The 22,291-nt window shown below is 33.2% G+C and overlaps 4 protein-coding genes and 1 non-coding gene across 7 annotated transcripts; all 5 read right to left on the minus strand.

Annotated features, from left to right (window-relative positions):
- Window positions 1–61: 61 nt before the first annotated feature.
- LOC123196857 (homeobox-leucine zipper protein HAT5-like) lies at window positions 62–2,438 on the minus strand. Its single transcript, XM_044611000.1, has 4 exons — window positions 1,845–2,438; window positions 1,458–1,591; window positions 912–1,151; window positions 62–530 (listed from the first exon to the last, which is right to left on the minus strand). Exons 1-4 carry the CDS (start codon window positions 1,930–1,932, stop codon window positions 204–206), a joined length of 789 nt encoding a protein of 262 aa, XP_044466935.1. The 5' UTR covers window positions 1,933–2,438; the 3' UTR covers window positions 62–203.
- A 5,204-nt stretch (window positions 2,439–7,642) lies between these two features.
- Window positions 7,643–7,714, minus strand: TRNAM-CAU. Its single transcript has one exon. It is a non-coding gene; the product is annotated as a tRNA-Met (tRNA).
- A 1,636-nt stretch (window positions 7,715–9,350) lies between these two features.
- Window positions 9,351–12,837, minus strand: LOC123195461 (serine/threonine-protein kinase STY13-like). Of its 3 annotated transcripts, XM_044609160.1 has the most exons (7): window positions 12,711–12,837; window positions 12,167–12,566; window positions 11,098–11,219; window positions 10,640–10,854; window positions 10,367–10,541; window positions 9,932–10,066; window positions 9,351–9,864 (listed from the first exon to the last, which is right to left on the minus strand). In XM_044609160.1, exons 2-7 carry the CDS (start codon window positions 12,537–12,539, stop codon window positions 9,658–9,660), a joined length of 1,227 nt encoding a protein of 408 aa, XP_044465095.1. In that variant the 5' UTR covers window positions 12,540–12,566; window positions 12,711–12,837; the 3' UTR covers window positions 9,351–9,657. The 3 variants fall into 3 exon arrangements, with proteins under 3 accessions (XP_044465095.1, XP_044465094.1, XP_044465097.1); XM_044609159.1 differs by lacking the exon at window positions 12,711–12,837 and having other exon boundaries at window positions 12,167–12,676; XM_044609162.1 differs by lacking the exon at window positions 12,711–12,837 and having other exon boundaries at window positions 10,640–10,836; window positions 12,167–12,673.
- Window positions 12,838–16,631: 3,794 nt separating this feature from the next.
- Window positions 16,632–18,344, minus strand: LOC123196785 (formate dehydrogenase, chloroplastic/mitochondrial-like). Its single transcript, XM_044610907.1, has 3 exons — window positions 17,240–18,344; window positions 16,908–17,122; window positions 16,632–16,764 (listed from the first exon to the last, which is right to left on the minus strand). The coding sequence occupies exons 1-3, from the start codon at window positions 17,307–17,309 to the stop codon at window positions 16,714–16,716; spliced, it is 336 nt and encodes a 111-aa protein (XP_044466842.1). The 5' UTR covers window positions 17,310–18,344; the 3' UTR covers window positions 16,632–16,713.
- Window positions 18,345–18,473: 129 nt separating this feature from the next.
- Window positions 18,474–21,858, minus strand: LOC123196784 (formate dehydrogenase, mitochondrial). Its single transcript, XM_044610906.1, has 6 exons — window positions 21,702–21,858; window positions 20,691–20,862; window positions 19,792–20,332; window positions 19,386–19,510; window positions 19,073–19,185; window positions 18,474–18,809 (listed from the first exon to the last, which is right to left on the minus strand). Exons 1-6 carry the CDS (start codon window positions 21,777–21,779, stop codon window positions 18,696–18,698), a joined length of 1,143 nt encoding a protein of 380 aa, XP_044466841.1. The 5' UTR covers window positions 21,780–21,858; the 3' UTR covers window positions 18,474–18,695.
- Between the last annotated feature and the right edge of the window lie 433 nt (window positions 21,859–22,291).

The raw sequence follows: 22,291 nt of genomic DNA on the forward strand, positions 1-22,291 counted from the left end.
ATGCATGGTGGGCACTTCATTTTTATTTATTATTCACCATAATTGTAATAGCAACACAAAATTTCCTTTGACTTTGAACACAGTTTTATTCATACCAAGCCCCATACATCAACATATAAAGCCAATACTTTTCTATGGTTTTCAACTGATAATGCTTCAACAGAAAATACAAACACCAAATATTAAACAAAGCCTAGTGACCCCTAAGATGACCACACCCACCAATCCAATGGCTCCTCAGGCTGCTGATTCTGTGCAGCCACAAACACATCAGGGAAGTAACTTTGCCCATCATCACTCCCATCCTCCTCCTCCATGCATCCCCTGTATTTATCACTAGCAAAATATGAAATCGAATCACCACTGTCGACTATCTGTGGACAATCCTCATCCACCACTGCACTTACACCACTCAGCCTATCCTCCACCTTATTGCTCAATTGGGCTGCCGAAACTCCTGCCATTTCTGTTCCCACCGCCTCTTTAGTATTCTCTTCTTTTGCTCCAACTTTCTCAGTTAAAGAAACCACCTAGAGTTCGGGTTACAATTAGATTAGTTAATCAAGCTATGTCAAAAAGGAATCAATTTTGTTATGAAAATCACATATCCAAAGTAAAAGTATATTCGTCTTCATATGGCGTTTCACAATGGTATCTTTTGAATAAAGTTGGGCTTAGAACATATGCTAAATTTGAAAACTCAAATATTCGTCTTCATATGGCGATTCAAGTTTTTGCCTTAAATCGAATCTCAAATTTAGAACATAAAGATCATAGGTGTCCAACAACATCCAGAGTCTCAAAAACATAGTTGATTATTCACATGCAGAACATAACTTGAAAAGGTTAAATTTGTGATCTAGAAATAGATTTAGTTGTATGATTATGTTTGATTAATTGTATTAATATACCTGAGATTTGAGATTTTCGTTCTCCTTGAGAATGGTGTCATAGTTAGAGAGGAGAGCATCATAAGAAGCTTTAAGGAGATCGTAATCTCTTTCAAGTTGCTTGGTCTTCCACCGAGCACGGCGGTTCTGGAACCAAATAGCCACCTGTCTCGGTTGCAATCCTAGCTTCTTAGCCAACTGGGTCTTCCGTTCTGGCTCCAGTTTGTTCTCTGCCTCAAAGCTCTTCTCCAGCAGACTCACCTGATTAACATAACAAAACAAACATAATCACCCCATGAAAATGGATTTATATTTTATGCTTTTTATTTAGTTGTTGAGACAATTGATTCAGTCAGCTGCCTTTGTTAAACACAAAGACCTCATCAGGTGCCAAAAAGCGAATCTAAACTCTGTAATACTGTCCCTATCTAACAGAGAATTAAAAAAAAAAAAAAAGCCGAACTTTACGCTTATAAGGCTTAAATAACAAGCAGAAGTGTAGATATTGATCTTAAAGGAATATAGAACTCAAGCAAATTGAAAAGTCCTGAGTAAAAATTAGGCAACCTGCTCGGGAGATAAGCGGCGCTTTTTCTCAGCCGACTGTTCGTCATAATAGCAGTCATCGAACAAGTCATCTGGTGAAGTGAAGAAAGGTCGCCTCTTTGAGTTTTCCTCAATGCTCATCATCGATCTTGCTCCTTCAAACCAAATTAAATAAAACAAAACCAATCAAAATTTAAATATATCAGTGACCAAATAGATAGAAGTATGATGACCAAGATCGATCAATCAATCACGTTCAAACTAAAAAATTCAAGATTGTTCCTTCTGTTAATATCTCAGAAACCACAAATCATAAATCCAAATAAATTTAAAAGAAAAAAAAAAGCAGCCCACATCTTTTTATCTTCTTTTACAGAAGAAAATGAGTCACAACATGAAGAAAATTACCTCGAAATAAGTAATCGCCATTTCCGGGGAACAACATGTTGCCATGGCAGGCTAGAGAAGGGTCGAAGAAAAGACGTCCAGACTCCATGACAAAACCTTGCAATTATCTCTTTCTCTATGTATTATACAAGTAGGTAAGTATATATCCTCGTCGCTAGCTCTGTCAGCAGCTCTCCACCGACTTATGAACACAAAAACAATCTAAAAGGAAGGGTTGTGAGTGGACGACGACGACGACGATGATGAGAAGTAGAGCTTAAACAATACTGATTAAAAATTAGAAAATCATAAGCTTGTGACGAAAGAAGCTAGTAGTCCACAGCAACCTCGCCGGTGTTTCCAAAGGACATATACAAAATCCCATCACGCCACCACCAACCTTACCCAGCTCCGACCAAAATTTTGTTTAATTTTTTTAAAAAGTTGCTGAACAAAACAAGACAAAAACAAAGCGAAATTTAAAGAGTTTGGGCTGAATAAGGATCAGGCGTGAGAGTTGATATCGCCGGACGTTTGAATTTCCGGCGAGAGAGTTGTGTTTGTGAGTGTCTTTGTCACTCTTCGCGTCGCTTATAGGTGTCTATTGCAACTAAAGTTTACAGAGAAGGCTCTATCAGATTTTATATTCGTCTCACCGAATAAAATTACGATAATGACCTTTGCGGTCGATGATTAAACATTTATTTTATTTATAGGGTGGTTTTGGTAATTATGCTTGGCAATGTGGACCACTATGAGAGTGGACTTTTAATTCGTACTTAGTATCTAATTTACGCCAGGGGTGCGTAGTGTTCCAGTAGATCTGGGCCGTTAGATTGTGTGTGCGGTGTGGCAGAGAGTTAATCAAGTCCCATGCTTTAATGCAAATCTTAAATATTTTTAGCTGCAAATAAAGCTTTATTTCTAGTTGTGGAAAATAAAATAGGCCAAACGACTATTTCCCACCCAATATTTGATGTTTTCTCAAGTTTCTACCCTTTAACTATGAAAATATCAAATACACACCCATAACCGGTTAGATTTAACAAAACCCTAACAGTGGTAAGGGTAAAATCATTATTTTTGCTATAATATTAAAAATAAATTAAAATAGAATTTAATTTTACCCCCCTAAACTTTAAAAACTAAAATTTTTCCCCAGCCTAAGTTTTAAAAAATAGTAGTTTCACCATAGAGTTTGATTTTGAAATCTCCGACGATCGTTCCGGCTCCATTACCGACGGCCTCTCCCTCCCGAAGCAGCCTCTCCTTCCGGCGAATGTTTTCCTCCTATTTGGAGGCTCGATCCACTTCATCTTCGTCGGGGAAGACGAAGTTCTTCGTCTCTCAAGGCGTCTCTGAAGTCGATCGAGCCTCCAAATGGGAGGAAAGCATTCGCCGGAAGGAGAGGCTGCTTCGGGAGGGAGAAGTCGTAGGCAATGGAGCCGGAACGGTCGCCGGAGATTTCAAAACCAAACCCTAGGGTAAAACTGGCATTTTTTAAAACTTAGGCTGAGGAAAAATTTTAGTTTTTAAAGTTTAGGGGGCAAAAAAAGATAAAATTTTTAGACGTTAGGGTTTTGTTAAATTTAACTGGTCATGGATGGGTATTTGGTGTTTTCATAGTTAAAGGGGGGACTTTTAAGAAAACATCAAACCTTGGGTGGGAAATTGTCGTTTGGCCAATAAAATAATAATATATAAAATTTGGGTCAAGTAGTTAATAGTTGTTCCGCAAGAGGAATAGTAATTACGAAAAGAGTAAATTTATATATACATATATATATTTTTATACATAATTTAAAAAATATATTATTATATTATTTTTATTTAAAATTATTTTATTATATGATAATATATTATTTATATATTAAAATTATATGTTAAAAATATATACATATAATTTTATTATTATAAAAAAATCAAAACTTCTAGCAACAGTATATATATTAAAAAAGAGAAAACACATGAGTTGTATCCCATCGAAACTTATTTATATAATAAGCACCAATCTCTCACGCAGTTAAACAAACCTTTACATATATTAATACGTTAGAAATTTTTTTTAATGTTCACTAAAATTAATTATTATTTTAATTCAAATAAAATTTATTAATTAAATAGTTTAATAATAGTTTATATATGAATTTAAGTAATCATTAAAGATAACCCTGATACATTTAAAAATTATAATTTAGATATACAATATTAGTGTAACCAAAGATTTATTTTATTTTTAATAAGGTAAATAATCTAATATTGATTCGTTAAATACCCTTTTTGAGACTCATACAACTTTATCTATTGAAAACTATTATTCAAAGGAGATTTAAGAGGTAAGAGTTCAATAGGTAACTTTGGCAACGTTACAGAAACAAATTGTATAACATTTCAATTATTTGTATAACCCTAAAGGATTTTGATTTAGTATTTTAAATCCTAAACGTAGTATAGTTTGCGTTACATATTTAATCAACTTACGTATTTCAATTAAACCTAGATTCTCCACTAAACCATTCTGTTTTTATCAAATCTAATGAAGAATCATATTTGTTCTTAGATTTTATTCTAAATATATCTACATAATTTCCACATATCTAGATGTTGTGTTTCTAACATATTCTTTATTTTATGTGGGTTCATTCAAAAAAACAATTCGAAAATGGATAAAGTAAGGATTTTGAAGGATATTTATTATCTATAATATGCATGATTAGGGTTTATTCATTTGCTATATTCCTTTTTACTTGCTGAAATAAAAAGATAAGATGAGAAAAGAATCATGAGATAAATTGCTAGAACCAAACAAAAGAAAAGAAAAGAAAAGAAAGAAGAGTGGCTTTTGTTGTTCAAATTGCTTAACAACTAAGGGAAGGTATGCATGGATGGTATCTTTTGACTAGAAATGGGATTTGCAGAGTTTGTTTTTCAACTTTAGAGAAAAGGGCATTGGAGATGGGGATCGATCGATGGAAATGGAGATGGGAAGGAATTATTATCGAAATTGGAAACTGTAGTGACAAAAGAATGAAAAAGTTAAATAATTGTTAAAGAAAAGAATGAAGCACTTAATGAGGCTGAGAGAGAAGGAAGAAAGTTTTGGAGATAAAGAGCAATACTACATGTATAAACTAATTATATAAATTTATATGTATAAACTGATATAGTAGCATCTGAATAGGTGATTTTCAGATGAGAAAAAAAGTAACAATCATATTACTTAATTACAAGTTATCATCTCAGTTTATATATATAAGTTTATATAATTTTTTTATACGTATATTTTTATTTTGAGAGATCGGTGAAATGTGTTGAATGTGTATGATTTCAACCCTACACTTGAAGACTCGATACTAAAAATTCTTAATGAAAAATACAAACTAAATTAAATCTTATATACTGAGAGTATATCACATTCAAATAGCTTAATCAATTATAATATATATGGTGAAGGCATTTATGCCTTATCGAAAGAGCACATTTAGATTAGAAAAGAAAAAACAGATCATGCAATATTCTCGAACAACGGAAGAATTTATTTATACATATGGTATTACTCATTTGTAAAAGGAAGTAACTTATTCCAATCAAGCTCCAATATTCGAAACCTTTGCATGCCTCTATTACCTTTTAGGAGGTCTAAGTCATATAAAAATTATTTACCTAAAGTTATCACCATTTAAATAAATAACTTCACAAATAATATCAAAAAAACTCATGGGTTGACTAAGACTATAGACTAAATCTTTAGTTTAAATAGATTCATACTCAAACTTTATGATGAAATCTTCAAATTAGGTTACCTATCTGCTTATTTACCAATCTTGTGAACAATACATATGAACAACGTATATGATAAATACTTATAAACAATATTTATGAATAATATCCGTGAGCAATATTACGTCTGTCCGTCTATCTGTGAACAACATCTGTCAACAGTACTTGCATACCCCACTCTTACCCATTTACCTTTTTGAGAATCTAAATATTTTTTTTCACTCTAAAAAATTAAACATTTTTTCATTACAATGTAAATAAATCCTTTTTATAATCAAATTAATTTCAAAACAACAACAAAATCACAATTTACAAATTAACAAAGTATAATTTATCATTATTAAAAAAAATCTCATATTTTATCAAACAAAATGTTCAACAATATGATGAAATGTTGCTTACTTATATTAAGATGATTTTGATGTAATATTTCTTTAATTTTAAACTAATTTTTAGATGAAAATATGAATAAAAATAAGTTTAAGAAACTAAGAGTCAAAATTTAGGGATGAGGATAAAATGGGCATCAAAGAAACTTTTGACTATTTACATATAATTAATTAAAAAAAAATTTTCATTTGAATAAATCTCATTAAAATAATTGGACTTGATGTGCATTGAAAATGACAGAAAACAATAGGTATAACTTAATTAATTTGTGACATTGTCCACTTTAACTTAATTAATCCTAGGTCTCGGCTGTCACATTTTCCCTCTTCTTAAAAGACACTTCCGTGTCATTAGACCTGACGGAAGGTTAGGTCAGGCCGGGCGAGCACAGAACTGTACAAGTTAAGATTGTCTGATTAAAACAGGATATTAAAAATAAAGTAATGTTACATATAAAATTTTGTATATAAATAATAATATATTATTATTTAATTAAATAACTAAAAATAATTATATAAAATTTTATTGTTAAAAATATGAAAGGCATTAAAAAAAAAGGCCAAACGACTACTTTCCACCCAAGTTATGTTTTTTCTGTAAATTCTCCCCCTCTCCCGTTAATTTTGAAAAGGTCATTTATCTATCTATGGACTGTTAAAAAAAATGTCAGATTAACGGATTCAAGGGTAAAATCATTATTTTACCTGTAATATTAAAAATAAACTTAAATTTAATTTATTTTTTACCTCCAAACCCTAACAATTAACAATTTTTCCCCAACCTAAGTTTTCAAAAACAACATTTCTTCCCCTTAAATCTTTCGATAAAGATCGATGATCTCCAGGCGACGTCTCCTTTTTTCGACTGTGCAACGTCTTCCTCTCCTAGGCGTTATTGTTGACGTCTTTGTCGAGACCAAGATAAATCATTTTCGTCAACGACGACATCGTACAACATCAGAAGTGTACGACCGGAAGAGGGGCCGTCAGAGAAGGAGAGTATGTGTTTAGAGATCACCGATCATCGTCGAAAAAATTGGATCTAAAGGTTTGGAAACTCTAAGAGGAAAAATACAGTTTTTAAAAACTTGGGTTGAGGGGGAAACTTTAGTTTTAAAATTTTAAGGGGGCAAAAAGAGATAAAATTTCAAGGGGTTAGGGTTCTGTTAATTTTAACTACTCATGAGTGGTTATTTAGTATTATTAAAATGAATAGGAAGAAACTTGAGAATACAACCTACCTTAAGCGGAAAATAATCCTTTGGCCTTAAAAAAAACAAATTTATACTTGGCCGTAGAATATGTGTGGACGTACGGACGCCGGTGAGCTTTAAACCAAATCAGTTTGATGGCAATGACATAATTAAATTAAGACTCCCTGTCCGGTTGCCAACAGAACACAAATATCAGGTTCCAAACATCTACGTCAACTCAAGTTTTTCAAATTTTTTCATTTACTTTTAACAATAAATATAAAGCTATATGTAATTAAAATAAATATAAATAATAATATATTAATTAATTTTAAATAAAAAATAAAATAATATTCTATTAGATATAATTTCGGCATTTTGCGGAACATTGCGGGCCTGTTTTTCTCAAACGCCCTATTTTTCAGGCCCACAGAACCAAAAAATTCAGAAGCTACTCTATCAGAGCCAGGTTTCGATCCTGGGACCTGTGGGTTATGGGCCCACCACGCTTCCGCTGCGCCACTCTGATGGTTGATATTCTTTCGCTTAAAACTTTTATATATGCGATTTCAGTATATCTCATCGCCTTAGCCATTTTCATGAAGAGCAGTGAGGCATAAACCTTTAAAAATTCCGAATATCTGTAATCTAACCAAAGCCTGAGGATTGAAGGGAGTGTGATTCTTCTTCATTTGCAGCATATCCATAAGTTTCCTTTGAAACCAAAATCTTATCTCCCTCTCAACTCTCCATTTTTCGTTCCAATCAGAGCAATCATATGCCTTTCCTACCTCTTTGGAACAAAGTATTAAAATTTCATTATGGCAGGCACTATTTCCTGTAACTTAATTTTTCTGGAATCACCCAACAGCAGTGTTCGTTTTGCAGCAACTCACACCACCGCCACCAACAATAATGCTTGGTTGACTATGCGTTTAACTCTGGTTTCCTATTGTCTTAATCGTAACCCGTGTCAGGCAAGTACATTTTCCATGGTCTATTAGATGGGCCCTGTTTAGTTTTCAGTGAGGACTATAACAAAGTTGCTTTTTTTTTTTTTAAGCAGAAATTGAAGAAATGCGCTATTTCTTTAGCTTTAGCTGTCGGATTGATTACAGGAGCACCTTCATTTGCTGATGCAAATGTAAATTTAAATGGAAATAACTTGGCTTTGCCTGATATGTCTGTGTTAATCTCGGGTCCGCCAATTAAGGACCAGGGTGCTTTGTCGAGAAATGCTTTGCCTATTAATAATAAAGCTGTGAGGGAAGTACAAAAACCACTTGAAGATATTACAGACAGTCTTACCGTTGCTGGGGTTAAAGCTCTTGATTCTGTTGAAAGAGAAAGCATTTCAACTTTTATTTTTTTAGCTGAGATGAGTAATGTGTAGAATGTGAGACAGGCATCAAGAACACTTGAACTAGGAAAGAGTTTGAGTGTGTCTGGTTTAGCTGAATCGAAGAAGGTGCATGGGCTTGCACTACTTGTTAAATTGGAAGTTGGAATAGCTGAGTTATAACAAATTTTGGAGGATAGGAGTAGAGATGCTGTTGCACCTAAACAGAAGGAGCTGCTTAATTATGTTGGTCGGTGAGTATCACTCTATAACTTGTAAGGACGTCTATTTTAGATAATATTTTATTATCAAAATTATCTTAAAATAGATTATTTATAAGATTATTGAGTATAAATGATTACTATATTTAATAAAATTTGACATGTATAAATAATTATTATTTGTGATTAGAGGTAATAAAAAAATACTAATAAATTATTTTACTTAAATGTATAATTATTCTAAAATATTTTTTATATTATTTGTTATATTAATTAAAAATAAGATTATTTTTATCCTAAAAAAAATAAATAAGAATATAATTATAATAAAATTAAAATTATTTTGATAATCTTTTAATGCATAAAATGAAAATAGTAATTAGAATACTACTTATATTACCTGTCACATTATCATTGATAATAGAAAATTACTGTAATACTGATAAATCAAACAAGATAATATCATCACCCATTACAATCTTTATTCCTATCTCTTACAAGATAAAGATAACTGTAATACTGATAAATTGTCTTCATTCTGAACGTCGAGTGACCAAATATCATCACCCAAGTAACTGCGTGGCATTTACTAGCAACAAATAACATGGATGAAGCCCATGATCATATCAATTGGTCATCAAATCACTTACAGAGAGTTTGTCTGGCCAATCCATGCTGTAATTGTATTATTAAACAAAGGGCAAGATGAAAGAAAGAAGAGCTTTACACAATGCATTATCCAGAAGAAACAAATATTAGGGATTTCCTTCTAGACTATAGCCTCTAAAGTTTTGTATACCATGGACACTAAGATGCCATTCTCTTTACTGAATTAAATACAGCTTGGATTTCTGAACTTTAAGTCCATATCTCAAACATATCATCTTTGCTTAAATTTACGGGGCAACTAGTTTATGGTCCTCTAGATCTCTGAAAACAGAAACAACCCTGAGGCTGATCTACAGGAATCATGCCTCCACCCTTTGATGTGTCAATGGCCTCCAACATGGACACAACCTCATCCATCTCTGGCCTTTTGTCTGGGTTAGCGTCCCAGCATCGCTTCATTATGTTCGCAAGGGAGCTTGGGCAGCAGCGAGGTATCTCTGGCCTCAAATTCTGTTGTCCAGTTACGAATTAGAATTCAATTCCGGTGGAAACAAAAGACACAAGATGAATCATTTACCTGACGGACAACGGCTGATGTCACTTCTGAGAAGCTAAGGTCAGGATATGGCATGTCACAGCAGTATGTCTCCCACAGGCAGATACCAAAACTGTACACATCGCACTTTCTATTGTATGGGCTGCCATTCAGAACCTGTAATTCATAAAGCCATTGGCAATCAGTTTAGGGACAATGCTAAAGGAGCAGAAGAAAGCCATATACAGTCTAATTTATTACTTAAGAAAAGACACATTGCTGACAATCAATCATCTTACTGCTTATGCAAAAATGTAAACCTCCCAAAAGAGGGGAATAAAACAACTTGAAGCTGTTTTCTTATTGTCTTGTTCAAATTGACATGTAAAGCATAACCCCTCAGAATAAATCAGAAATATGCATGAGATTGAAGAGAGATTTTGCTGCACAGTTCATTATTGATATTTAGTTATATACCTCTGGTGCCATGTATCCCAGTGTTCCAGTCTCTCCAGTCATGTCACGAGGATTTGAAGCTTCAAGGCGAGCAACCCCAAAGTCAGCGATCTTCACAGTACGAGTCTTATCCAGAAGCATGTTCTCTGTTTTAACATCTCTGTGGACAATTTTCTTAGAATGAAGGTAGCTCAACCTACAAAATGAAGAAAGCCAGCTAAAATCACAGTTTGCACTGGAACTTCAGTTTATCCAAATTACATAATGTATCCAAATATGGCATGAAGATTTTACCCTCGTGCAAGATCCAGGGCCAGCTGAATAACAACTTTGAAAGCCAGCTTCCTTCTGCGGTTCTTTATGAGGTAAGATTTCAGAGCACCCCCTGGGCAGTATTCAACAACTACACAACAAACATTGCTTGGCATACCCATATGACCATTTTCTGTTTGTATATTTAGCTCTGATGTGCCCATGGTTGCCCCTATAAACTGCAACAAGGAATTTGGCTTATATAATTTTAGATTAGTTTCACAAAAGTACCCAAGAATCTGGAACAAATTTGCTTCACTCCCACTCAAGAAATTTAATGGTGCCAAACAATTTCGAGCACTGACACACATGTTACAGCCCATGTTAATTCATGACAGCCGCATGCATAGCATATTAATAACGTTGGACTCAAAGAAAATATTTCCAGAGTTGTAGATGGTCAAGCTTAGTATGTTACCAGTGAAAACAGAAAATTTTACCTTATTTACATTAGGATGATCAAGCTTGTGCCAAACAGCAACTTCCTGGGTAAAAGCAGCTCTAAGTGAAGCTATTTCAGCCTCAGTTCTGTGGCCCTCTTCCCCCCAGTCAAGAAGTTTAACTGAGCTTGAGAAGGAAATGAAAGTTAATGGTTTTTGAAAAATTGAAAAGGTATAGGAATCACTTTGAATTTAGAAACACATAAGTTGCATTAGGAAGAAAAAGCCTCACTTGATAGTTAAAGCAACTGCACATCTTAAAACAAAATTTAATGAATCAAATGAAACCTAAGACCCAAAACTTACTCACAGCTTTTAATTAAAGATTATTTCAACAATTAGATTCATTAATCTGTCAAAAGTAGCTGGATTGGCTGATGATACCAGCATCCATTTGGCAGCTTTCTAGCCAGCCAGAACTGCAAAATTTTGGTGCTTTTAGTTCTTTGGCTTTTATCCCCAAAAGGTGAAGTTATAAATGTGAACCAAGGAGAAGTAAGGACAGATGAAAGTTGAAGGAAAAGAACAGGGCAACACTGTAACTGCAGCTAACTGCCAACACAAACAATCTCGTGAATCACGGATTTTGAAAGAAAAGATCTGTAAGAGGGTCCATCACAAGAAAAATTTTGCTAAAAAAAGGCAAAAATTATCTCTCTGCTTGGCCACTGAAAATCTGGAGAATGTGAAAGAAAGTAAAAATAATAGAAGTACCCAGTAAGAGATTGGCATAGAAATGGGAAAGAAACTGGTATTATACGAGGCCACGAAAAGGCTTCAAATGAGGAAAATTTGTACTTTTTGGTCAATATTTGTTTAAGGACATTGATTGCCTTAAGAGCTATAGTAACAGTACTTCTTGTTCATCCCAAAACATTAATCAAACAACAAACAGAGAGCCTTCAACCCAGTCATCCACTTCCAAATTCAACCTTTTTTTGGTTTTTATTCAAAAGGGTCAAGCTAAAAGCATCTAATTGTATGCCAAATGCAAAAATCCCATATCATAAAATCTCCTAAACATTGAAAGAAAGAAAATAGAAAAATAAAAAGAACGAGAAATCAATACCAGCAACATCTTGGCCATCATAAACGCCACGATGAACAGTACCAAAAGTTCCCCGAGCTATAGCACCTTTAATTATAAGTTTCGAGGGATCAATCTCCCATTCTAGCCTAGCTACAGCACAACTTTGGTTGTTGTTGCTGGTGGTGAAGGGTCTTTGTAATTGCGGTTGTAGATGAGGATGATGAATTTGTAGGTGTAAAGGATGATGAGGATGAAGACCTTCACTTTCTTCATGTTCTTTTTTGTTCTTGTTCTTCTCCATAGTCCACGCTCTACTTAGATGCTTCTGAAGTTGCTCATCCAAGCTCTTCAGATCTATCTGATCCGCTCTCACATACCCACCACCACCACCACTTTCACTCTTCTCCTTCATTGCTTCTTCAACAATCAACAGCCTCCCCTGAAAGCGTCAAACCCACAAACACAAAACAGAAAACAAAATCATAACACAGCACAGTGCAACGAAACTAAAACTAACCACAGCAGTTCTTGCTTGTTAATTAATAATAATGTGTTTGTTTGCTAGCATAAGGCAGGTGGGCACATGGATTCCGCCTGAAGACGACGTGTGTCTTCTGACCCACCTGGGCCGCTTCTTATCTCATAATGTCACTGCACCTCTTCTTTAAACTCATTTCATTTCATCCTCTCTTTCCCTTTCTCTTTCTCTCTCTCGTGCTTGGCTGTTATTTTATGGTATTCACGGTCAATTAACCTTTTTCTTATACATCTGTAATCTTTCTCTTTCAACACTGAAGTTGACACCGGAAACCGGAGACAGCTACATGGAAGTTGCTGTAAATTTCTCAATTTTTTTTTTTTAAACTTTTTATATAATAATCTGAAACTTAACTACTTTAACAGTCGACATTGTCTATATATATATATATATATATATATATATATATATATATGTAATGTCATTTATCTCCAAGTTCTTCGGCTAAACTAATATCTTATATATTAACCGGCCAATAAATTGAGATAATATTAAGAAAGACTGGATAATCTTTCATTTCCTCTCTGGGTTTTCTGAATAAATAAATAATAGATGGATTTAAGCAAGAAAAGGCACAGTGGGATTCCAGAGGACTTGGATTCGTTATAAGTTTTTGCCATAAATAGGAAGTCCTTGCCAGTACTTCTCTTTCGTATCATGTTGCCTAGTTCAGCAACTTCAGAATCCACTGTCTGGTACAATTACTTTGTCCGTCTTTACTTGTATACATATGACTGGTCTACTTCATAGTTATCGTTGTTGAACCATATGAGATACCTTAAAAAATGATGCATGTTTTAATGTATATTTAATTAGTATGATATGATACATAATTAAAATTTTTTATAATTTTATTTTAAGATTTTTTTTTTTTTCAAGGAACAACTTTGCTTCTTTAATTCTTCCCCACTTCATTCACAAATTTATGATTGATTGGATGGAGGCAAAAGGATCAAAGAGACCTAGGGTTGCAGGCAGGAGCTTAAAAATGGAAGAAATTAATGTATGGGTTGGTTGATGCCATTGTTGTGGAAGAAGATATTATTCATGTGATCATCAATTTTCTTCCAATAATAAAGTGGGGGAAATTCTGCATCTTCTTTATATTAAATAAATAAAGATTTATATTGTCATTTCACCAACAATATCATAAAACTTTAAAGAGACTTCTAATGAATTTTACATGACCAATTTTCACTTTTTGTCATTTTTTATTAACCCAAGTAAAAAAAAAAAAAAATCTTGAAAGTGGAAGAAGTTGTACAGGGCAGGGCACACCGACAAGACAACAGTAAAAGAACCTTATCGTTTAAGTGTTGTTTCCCATGAAATAACACAATTATTGCTGCTGCTGCAGCCACATATCACCATGCACGTGATTCCTTATCTTTTTGACTTCATTCCATATCAAAAACAAGTTTTCCCTTCACGGGGCCGCACTTTTTCTCTTTCTCCAATCCAAACTCTAGATTCTTTTTATTATCTACACTCTTTTCGGTAAAATTTTATATTCAATAATAATTAATTTTATAATCATTAAATTAAATAAATTAAAAATTAATCTTAAAAAATCATTTAAAAAGGCTTGAATTAATATTCTACGGCTAATTGCATAATAAATCTTCCTTACCCAAGTTCAAAATTAAATTAAATAATATATTATGTCTACGTTTGGAAGCAGCAAGAATCCGGCAAAATATCAATAAAATGGCTGAAAAAAATTAAAAAAACAAAAAAAACTCTTTTTTTTTTTCACCCAAACTACTTATTAAAAATGAGCATGGTTCTTTTTGGGCATCTTCAAATCTTATTAGAATGCGGTGACTTAACGCAGTGGGCTATTGCACATGGCCGTACTCAGCTATTGTCGTAGGCATTTCTGAAAAAGAGTACATAAAAGTGATAATGAAGGTACAGAAATCATTTAAAAAAGATTGTAATGAAACAGAGCCAAGCCTTTTTTTTTTTTTTTTAAATGGCCAAAGGATTTATTCCCGCCCAGAGTATACTTTCATATCAAATTTTCACTGTTTTAACTATAAAAATCTTAAATACATATTTATAGAAACTTAAATTTATTAATTTAAAAATTAAAATTATTATTATTTTATATATAATATTAAAAATAAATTAAAATTTAATCTTTTTTCTCTCAAAAATCGTACAAACTAAAAGTTTACCTTATAAATCAAATTTTAAAAAATGATATTCTCTTTTAGGTTTTAGTTTTCAATCTCTAAGATTTCGTCGGTGACAAAAATTTTTTGACGCATCACCATACTTCGATGGGGTCTCTCCACTCCTCTGAAATGTCGATCGACGTAAATCTAGTCTGAAAAGGTGAATACGAAGATCTCGTTTTTGTTTAAAAAGATGATGGTCTTCCCAGAAGAAAACATCTAGGAGGACAATCGTCTTTCTAAACTAGATTTACTTTGGTCGATATTCCAAAAGAGAGAAGAGAGATCGTCAAAGTATAATGATATGTTGGAAAATCTTCATCGCCGACGATAACATCAAATTTGATGCAAAAAATTAAAAACTGAACCCTAGGGAGGTGAATGTCATTTTTTAAAATTTAGCTCACAAGAGAAATGGTTAATTTTGAGGGTTTAGAAAGGGGGGGGGGGAAATAAAATTTTAAGAAGTTAGAGTTTTGTTAATTTTAACCGCTCATAAATGAGTAAATAAAGTTTTTAAAATTAAAGGATATGAACTTAAGATTAAAGGACACTTTACATGGGAAAAAGTCCTCTGGCCTTTTTAAATTAAATGGACTGATAAATTATGCTGAAACTTTAAGATTTTCCTCGTGATGCATCAAACTTATAGTATGATTAAAGGTAATGATATCACAATTACCATTATTTGTTTAGTTGGAAAAAAATAATTAATTCAATATTTTTAATAAAAAAATAGTAAGAATTTAATTATTTTAAAAAAATATTTAAAATTTTAAAGTTTGTTCTCTTCAATAATAAAATTTAAAAATTGAATTATTTTAATTAAAAAAAACACAAACAAAATATGATAAGTTAATACCTCTAAATATTATTATTATATTTAATACAGTAATAAAGTAAAGATTTTATTGGTGTGTTCACGTTTCGAATCCCACTAAATGATTGATTAACCAACGATCAATTGATTAAAATTAAAGATATTTTAATTAAAACTTAATCACATTACCTAATTTATTGTTCCTAAAATAATAAAGAATTGTATTTTCAAAAATTTTACTCTGCTCTAATGCTAAATTTGGTGGTAGTTTCACTGATAGATCATGCAATGGAAGTTCAACCAGTAAATGATGCCTCCTCTTGTTCTAAGTCCTTTTCTTTTTGGTTATTTATGTTTGACAAGTTTTGTTTTTTGGCCCACATATAAAGTTTGGTTATGCGGGTAACTGGACTTAAATTATGTACAATGGATTATGAGATCAAGTTATGGAGTTGGGTTTTGGGTAGGCAGGAGATCCTTTGAATGTTTAGATGTGTTGTTGGGTAGCTGCCGTTGGTGGTGCTGGTCTACTCAAATCTGAGGACATTTTGGAAGGGGCGGCTAGGCTTCGTATTTCAGATGATCTTGAGTTTGACGAGCAGAACCTTTTTGCCTTGATGAATGAGACCAAGAGTTTGGTTTATCTCTTGTATCCTCTTTACTATCCATTGTTTGTCCAACATTGTTTAATTCTAATCTGCAGAGAGCTAGGCTTGAATCCAGTTCATTTGAGAGAAATTTGTTGGACAAGATACCCAGTTTCGATCTTCTTTCGGTGAGTAACACCGAGCACTAGTCTTAGTTCAAAAGTCACGTGCTGGCAACTCAAACCAAGCAAAAAGTTTCAGAAAACTCGTAACAATGAATCATGGAAAGGACAGTCTGTGTCTTCAGCTGATCATATGATTCTTTTAGGTCTGCATGGCATTGTTAGTATACAGGACAGGGGAAAAAGGGTGCACAAAATTTTCAACACTGGCTATTCAATTTCACAGTTATATCTGCTTCAGAATGAAAGCTTTAAAGCTTAATAGCACTACTGGATAGCCTATACATCCACAACCATCAGTTCCCACTGTCTTCCCTTCATGGGAAACACCTGCAACATTTCATTCCCCATTGTTGGAGATTAAAAGTCCACGTCTAATAAATAGAATATAAGAGAGTGATATATAAGTGTTGTAAATCGAATCTTAACATAAACCAATTGGTTTTGTGTAATATGAGTTTCAATTTTCATACTTGAAATAGTAGTATTCTCATGAGCTTATCTTCTGCAACTAAGACTACATTGCTTCCGGTGACCTCTGCAACACTTAAAACGGCAGCAGCAGCATCATCTTGCAGGTCACTATGATCAGAAACATTTGCAGCAGTGAGGAGAAGTTGAAAATTTCTGGCTTTCTTGATCCTTTCTGCTTTAACATAGGCAGGGTGCGGTTCAGGAAGATGTTTCTCTAGTTGTGCAACCAAATCACAAATAATGAATATCAATAAAATATGCTTCAAGTAATCCAAGGAATTATAGTTCTTATATAAGCAATCAAGCAATTCATAAATTATCGTCATATTACCTGTAATCTTGCCAACTCCTCCCATTCCAAGAACAATTGTTCCAACAATACTATCTGAAATTATTTCCATCTGGGTTCAGAGAAAGAGCGAATGAAACCAAGCAAACTTTGAGTGCAAAGAAAAATCGTTTCACTCGTGTAATATAAAACTCTTGAACGACTTGAAAGACAAATGGAACAAGACATTTACAATAACTTGGTTCCAGCTGTTTCTGCAGAAAAACCATGACAGAAACTAGTGTTTATAGCAACAAAGTTTTAAAGCTGTCATTATATTTTTTTAAAATTGCTTTCTTTTCTTAGGTGTGCCAAACTTAAATAAATGATTCCATACCCCGTTTGAGAAAAAGAACAAATGCTTCCACAGAAAATTTTGGTTTATGGGTTTTCCATATGCATTTCGAGAAAAGAAATAAATGGCTGAGAAGAAATGCAAAAGAAAACAAAATGACGAGAATCTGCAGGAACACGAGATTTCCCAATATTGTTTATACATCTGACTTCTGTTCAATAATAACTTGGATTAGTGAGGGTTAGTTCATTGTCACTCTCCATAACACCTGCAGCAAAAGCTTAAAAATGCTAAGAAGATGAAGCACATTTGGATGGAAATGGTTGTAAGGAGAACAAAAAATAGGAGCAACGGGCCTTGCAAAGAGTGAGTGAGACAGAGAGCGCTCTCCAGCCTAGGGTACACGATTAAATCTTTAATTAACATGTGTGTGAATGGGTATTAATATTACTCATGAAACAATATTCGATCAACAAACATAATTTTCTTTTTTTTTTTGTGAAATTGATGTCTTACAAGAAAAAACTCTTAGTTTTATCAAATATTAAATAAGGTGAAAGAAAACTATGTGTGGATACAACCAGAATTAGGTTTGAATAAAAAAATAATTGGGCCTAAATTCAATTTGAGATTGTTGAATCAAAACAAAAGATTATTCAAATTCGTCTCAAATAAAAAATAATTTGATTTGAATTTGTGACTTAAGTTTAATTCAAATTCACACAACTTGGATTTAACTAATGTATTCAAACTTCTACCATTCATTGACCTATGTTCATGATTTGGTTAAAATCAAAGAAATCTTAATTAAAACCTTCACCACCTTATCTAATTTATTGTACCTAAAATATATAAAGAAATTTAGATAAGGAAATTCACATTATTAACCAAAATCATAAGAGAAATCAGTGATAATTGTATTTTCGAAAATTTACTCTACTCTAATGGGAAATTCGGTAGTAATTTCACTCATAGATCATGGAGTAGAAGTTCAACGAGCAAAATATCACAAAGTTCTGTTATTTTAAAGGGAAAGAACTCGACAAAAGACATCTGCAGAGTCACATTATTTCAGAGGGAGCTTGCCCATAGAAAGAACAACATTGCCAACGTTAAACCTTTAGAGGCTGCATAAATGAGACGAACTTGACGAAAGACATCAACTTATCGGTACTGGGGTGCCAGTTCGCCTGCCTTCACTATGTAATTCTGTTCAGGAAAGTCTTGTCCCTTGAAGTACCTCTCAAGCATATCCTTAGTTCCGGCAGCATATCGCAACTGTAAGATTTTACATTATTTCACTTGTGAGCAGAAAATGAAACAGAGAAGCATGCATTCAGTAAGAATAAAAGACTGAGAAGTAGACATTTGACACCGTATATATGAGTTATGGCATAAACTATCATGCTTTGGTATGAGATATAAGTGCTATAATAAGTAAAACTTGTAACCAGGTTAACTTTAACCTTGAATTTCAAAATTGCCAGACCTAAAAGTGATGAAATGTTTTAAGTTTGATTTCTATGGAATAAACAATATACCTGTGCATCAATAGTTGTACCCGAAATATGAGGAGTCATAGCGTGATTTGGCATGTAACGCCAAGGGTGGTCCTTAGGAGCCGGCTGTGGATTCCAGACATCACCACTATAACCTAAATATGTGGTTGAAAAGAAAACCATTAGATAAAGAGAGGATTGGCATGCCTTCTTTTTAGTAAATAAAACATTGACACCGAAGAATTCCACTCTGAAGGACAGCCTTTTCATCCTCAAAAGAAAATAAATAGGATGCAATATCTTATATGTAGCACAGCAGTTTCACAGATGACATAAACTAACTTATATAAATTACCTCCAATGTGTCCACTTGAGCATGCGTCAACAACTGCTTGAGTATCCATGATGGCTCCTCGAGCATTGTTAACAATCATGACTCCCTTCTTCAGCTTCGCAATCCTATCTTTGTCAAACATTCCTCTGCAACAAAATGAACATATTGAACTTAGCATAAAACCTGATTGACCAAAAGAATATTTAATTAGAAAACAAAATTTGTTATTATCTATTATATAATCAAGCTCCTTAACCAAAATATAATTATTGGCAAAGAATTAAGTTCAGGAAATTTAAGTTGTGAAGTTGCAGTGAACAGCCTTAATAAAGAATGCCAATCTAGCACTCAAAGACATTTGAACTTGCATTATTTATTTATATACATAAAAAATTAAACAAAAGACATTTGGAAACGCTAAGTTTACCTTGTTTTCTCAGTAAGAGGCGTGTTGATGACAATTACATCACATTTGGGAAGCATTATATCAACATCCTCCTCAAATGTTGCCCCGGTCTGTTTCTCCAATTCTGGATCCATTTTCACCCGGTCATGATAGAGAAGATTACAATTAAAAGGTTTCAAACGTTGGAGTAAAAGCCTGCCAATACGTCCACAACCGACAGTTCCCACTGTCTTCCCTTCAAGATCGTAAGATCTATAGGCAACACCTGCAACATTCCATTCCCCATTGATAATTTGATGGTATCCAGGTACAAAATTACGGAGAAGAATGAGGATTCTCATGAGTTCATCTTCTGCCACTGAGACTACATTGCTTCCAGTGACCTCTGCAACAGTTAAACCAGCAGCAGCAGCAGCTTGCAGGTCAATATGATCAGAACCAATTCCAGCAGTAAGAAGAAGTTGCAAATTTTTGGCTTTTTTGATCCTTTCTGCTGTAACATAGGCAGGGTGAAAAGGTGTTGATATGAGGACATGTGCATCAGGAAGATGTTTCTCGAGTTCTGCAATAAAACCACAAAAATGAATATCAATAAATTTTGAGGGAAGCTTCCACTTATCAACTACATGTCTACATAAGGAAATCGCAATCAGTAAGCTTCAAGTTATTTAAGGAATTATAGTTCTCTTATAAACCATCAAGCAGTGATATTAATATTTGAATGATTTACTCAGAGATTGAATATAAATGAGGCCTTCTGGTCAGCCAAAAATCTCAATAGTTGCTCAAGGAACAGAATGATGGGAAAACCTTATGAATTGCATAGCATGGTGGCATCTGCATGCAAGCTTGTTCATATTTTTTTCATTACGATGAATATTTTCATTTTGCTTAAATCTACTTCAAGTCAAAATACTAACCACAGTTCGGTCCTTCTTTGTCATCAGTGACTATATACTGATGACCTTGCGATTCGAGCCAGTTACGAATGCCCAAAGCGTTCTCCGTACAGCCCAAAAAATTAGGATTCTTTGAAGCATATTCGTTGGCCTTGTAAAACACCCCAACAATCTTCTTGCTTCCGGAAGAAGCCTGTTTGCAATCAAACAGAGGAAACTTGATTAAACCAACCATAATAGAAGAAATGCAGGGATAATGACTTAATCACTAATGTAACCAGAGTCCAACTCCAGCATATCAAGATCTTATATTAGTAATTTCTTCCACCTCTAATTAAACTCATGCTAGTTATGTAATTAATCTGCCATTATCATTATCTCAAAAATTAAACTGGTAAAGTCTTTCAGTACCTCTCTTAATTTGTGAAGAAGACTCATCTAAATGTATCTTTATTCTCCATGAACATATCAAATTACCCATGTTTTGCGATGAATACAACAAGAGACATCAAATAATGCAGAACCACCAAATTTTAAACTTAATAATGACGGCTTTTAAAAACATACAACTTACTTGGACTAGTATATATGATCATTAAAATATCACATTTAGTGGTGAACAACTTAGCAAATGGTGCGATAGTTGGCAACAAAATAGTTTAAACTACTGCGCAACAGAACACCAGCTCTGCTAAATTATTGGATTAGTCCAAATATCAGCATCTTAACGACTCAAATCAACACGAAAATCATTTCAGGCAATCATCCTACTGTAAAAACAAGAATCAATAGCATGTTGCAATTATATAATTACAAAAACTGCAATGAAATTCGGGGAAAACTTTCATCAACTTCCGGTTAAGATCCGCTAAAATCCATACCGATCCAGTTAGTTTCTAAATTCTTCATAATCCACCCATGAGGATGAGATTCATTTTTCTTTCGCTTTTTCACTACAATCCGATCACCGACAATTAAACAAGATGGAAAGAAGAGAGTAATTTGAATAGGAAAAAAAAATGAATTGCTTACATGCGCTTGTCTGGTGAAAACAGTTGAGGAAGAAGCTAAAGCACTGATGGAAGAAGTACCTACACGCTTCATGGCCATATCTGATATCTCTCACTCTTAGTTTGGAATACTTATCTGATCTCTGCTGAGCCTGCTATTCTTGCGATTAAATAATACCGAGACTCGTGACTAATTTTGGCTTGCTGTCTCTATCACAGGAAAGAAAACGTTTTTTCTTTCTCTTTTTGGTATGTAGAGAAGAGTCCACGTGAAATTTAGCAAATTGATAATGAATGACAGAAATTATACCTTTTACATTTTTTTTATTTTAGTATATTAATAATGAAATAATAAATATTACGCCTTTTTATTGCTTTTTTAATTTTAGCATATTAATTATAAAATTATAATTACAACTGGCAAACCGTATGTGGAAAATAGCCATGTAATTTATTTATTACCCAAATAATATTATATATCCATATGTTTTGTCTAAATTATATATAACGTTAATATATTATTATATAATTAAATAATATTTTATTTTTAATTAAAAATTATTAAATTATATGATAATATATAAACAAATTATTTCATTATTAATACATTAG

This window comes from Mangifera indica, chromosome 14, assembly GCF_011075055.1.
Source record: "Mangifera indica cultivar Alphonso chromosome 14, CATAS_Mindica_2.1, whole genome shotgun sequence".
In the NCBI taxonomy this organism is placed as follows: Eukaryota; Viridiplantae; Streptophyta; class Magnoliopsida; order Sapindales; family Anacardiaceae; genus Mangifera; species Mangifera indica.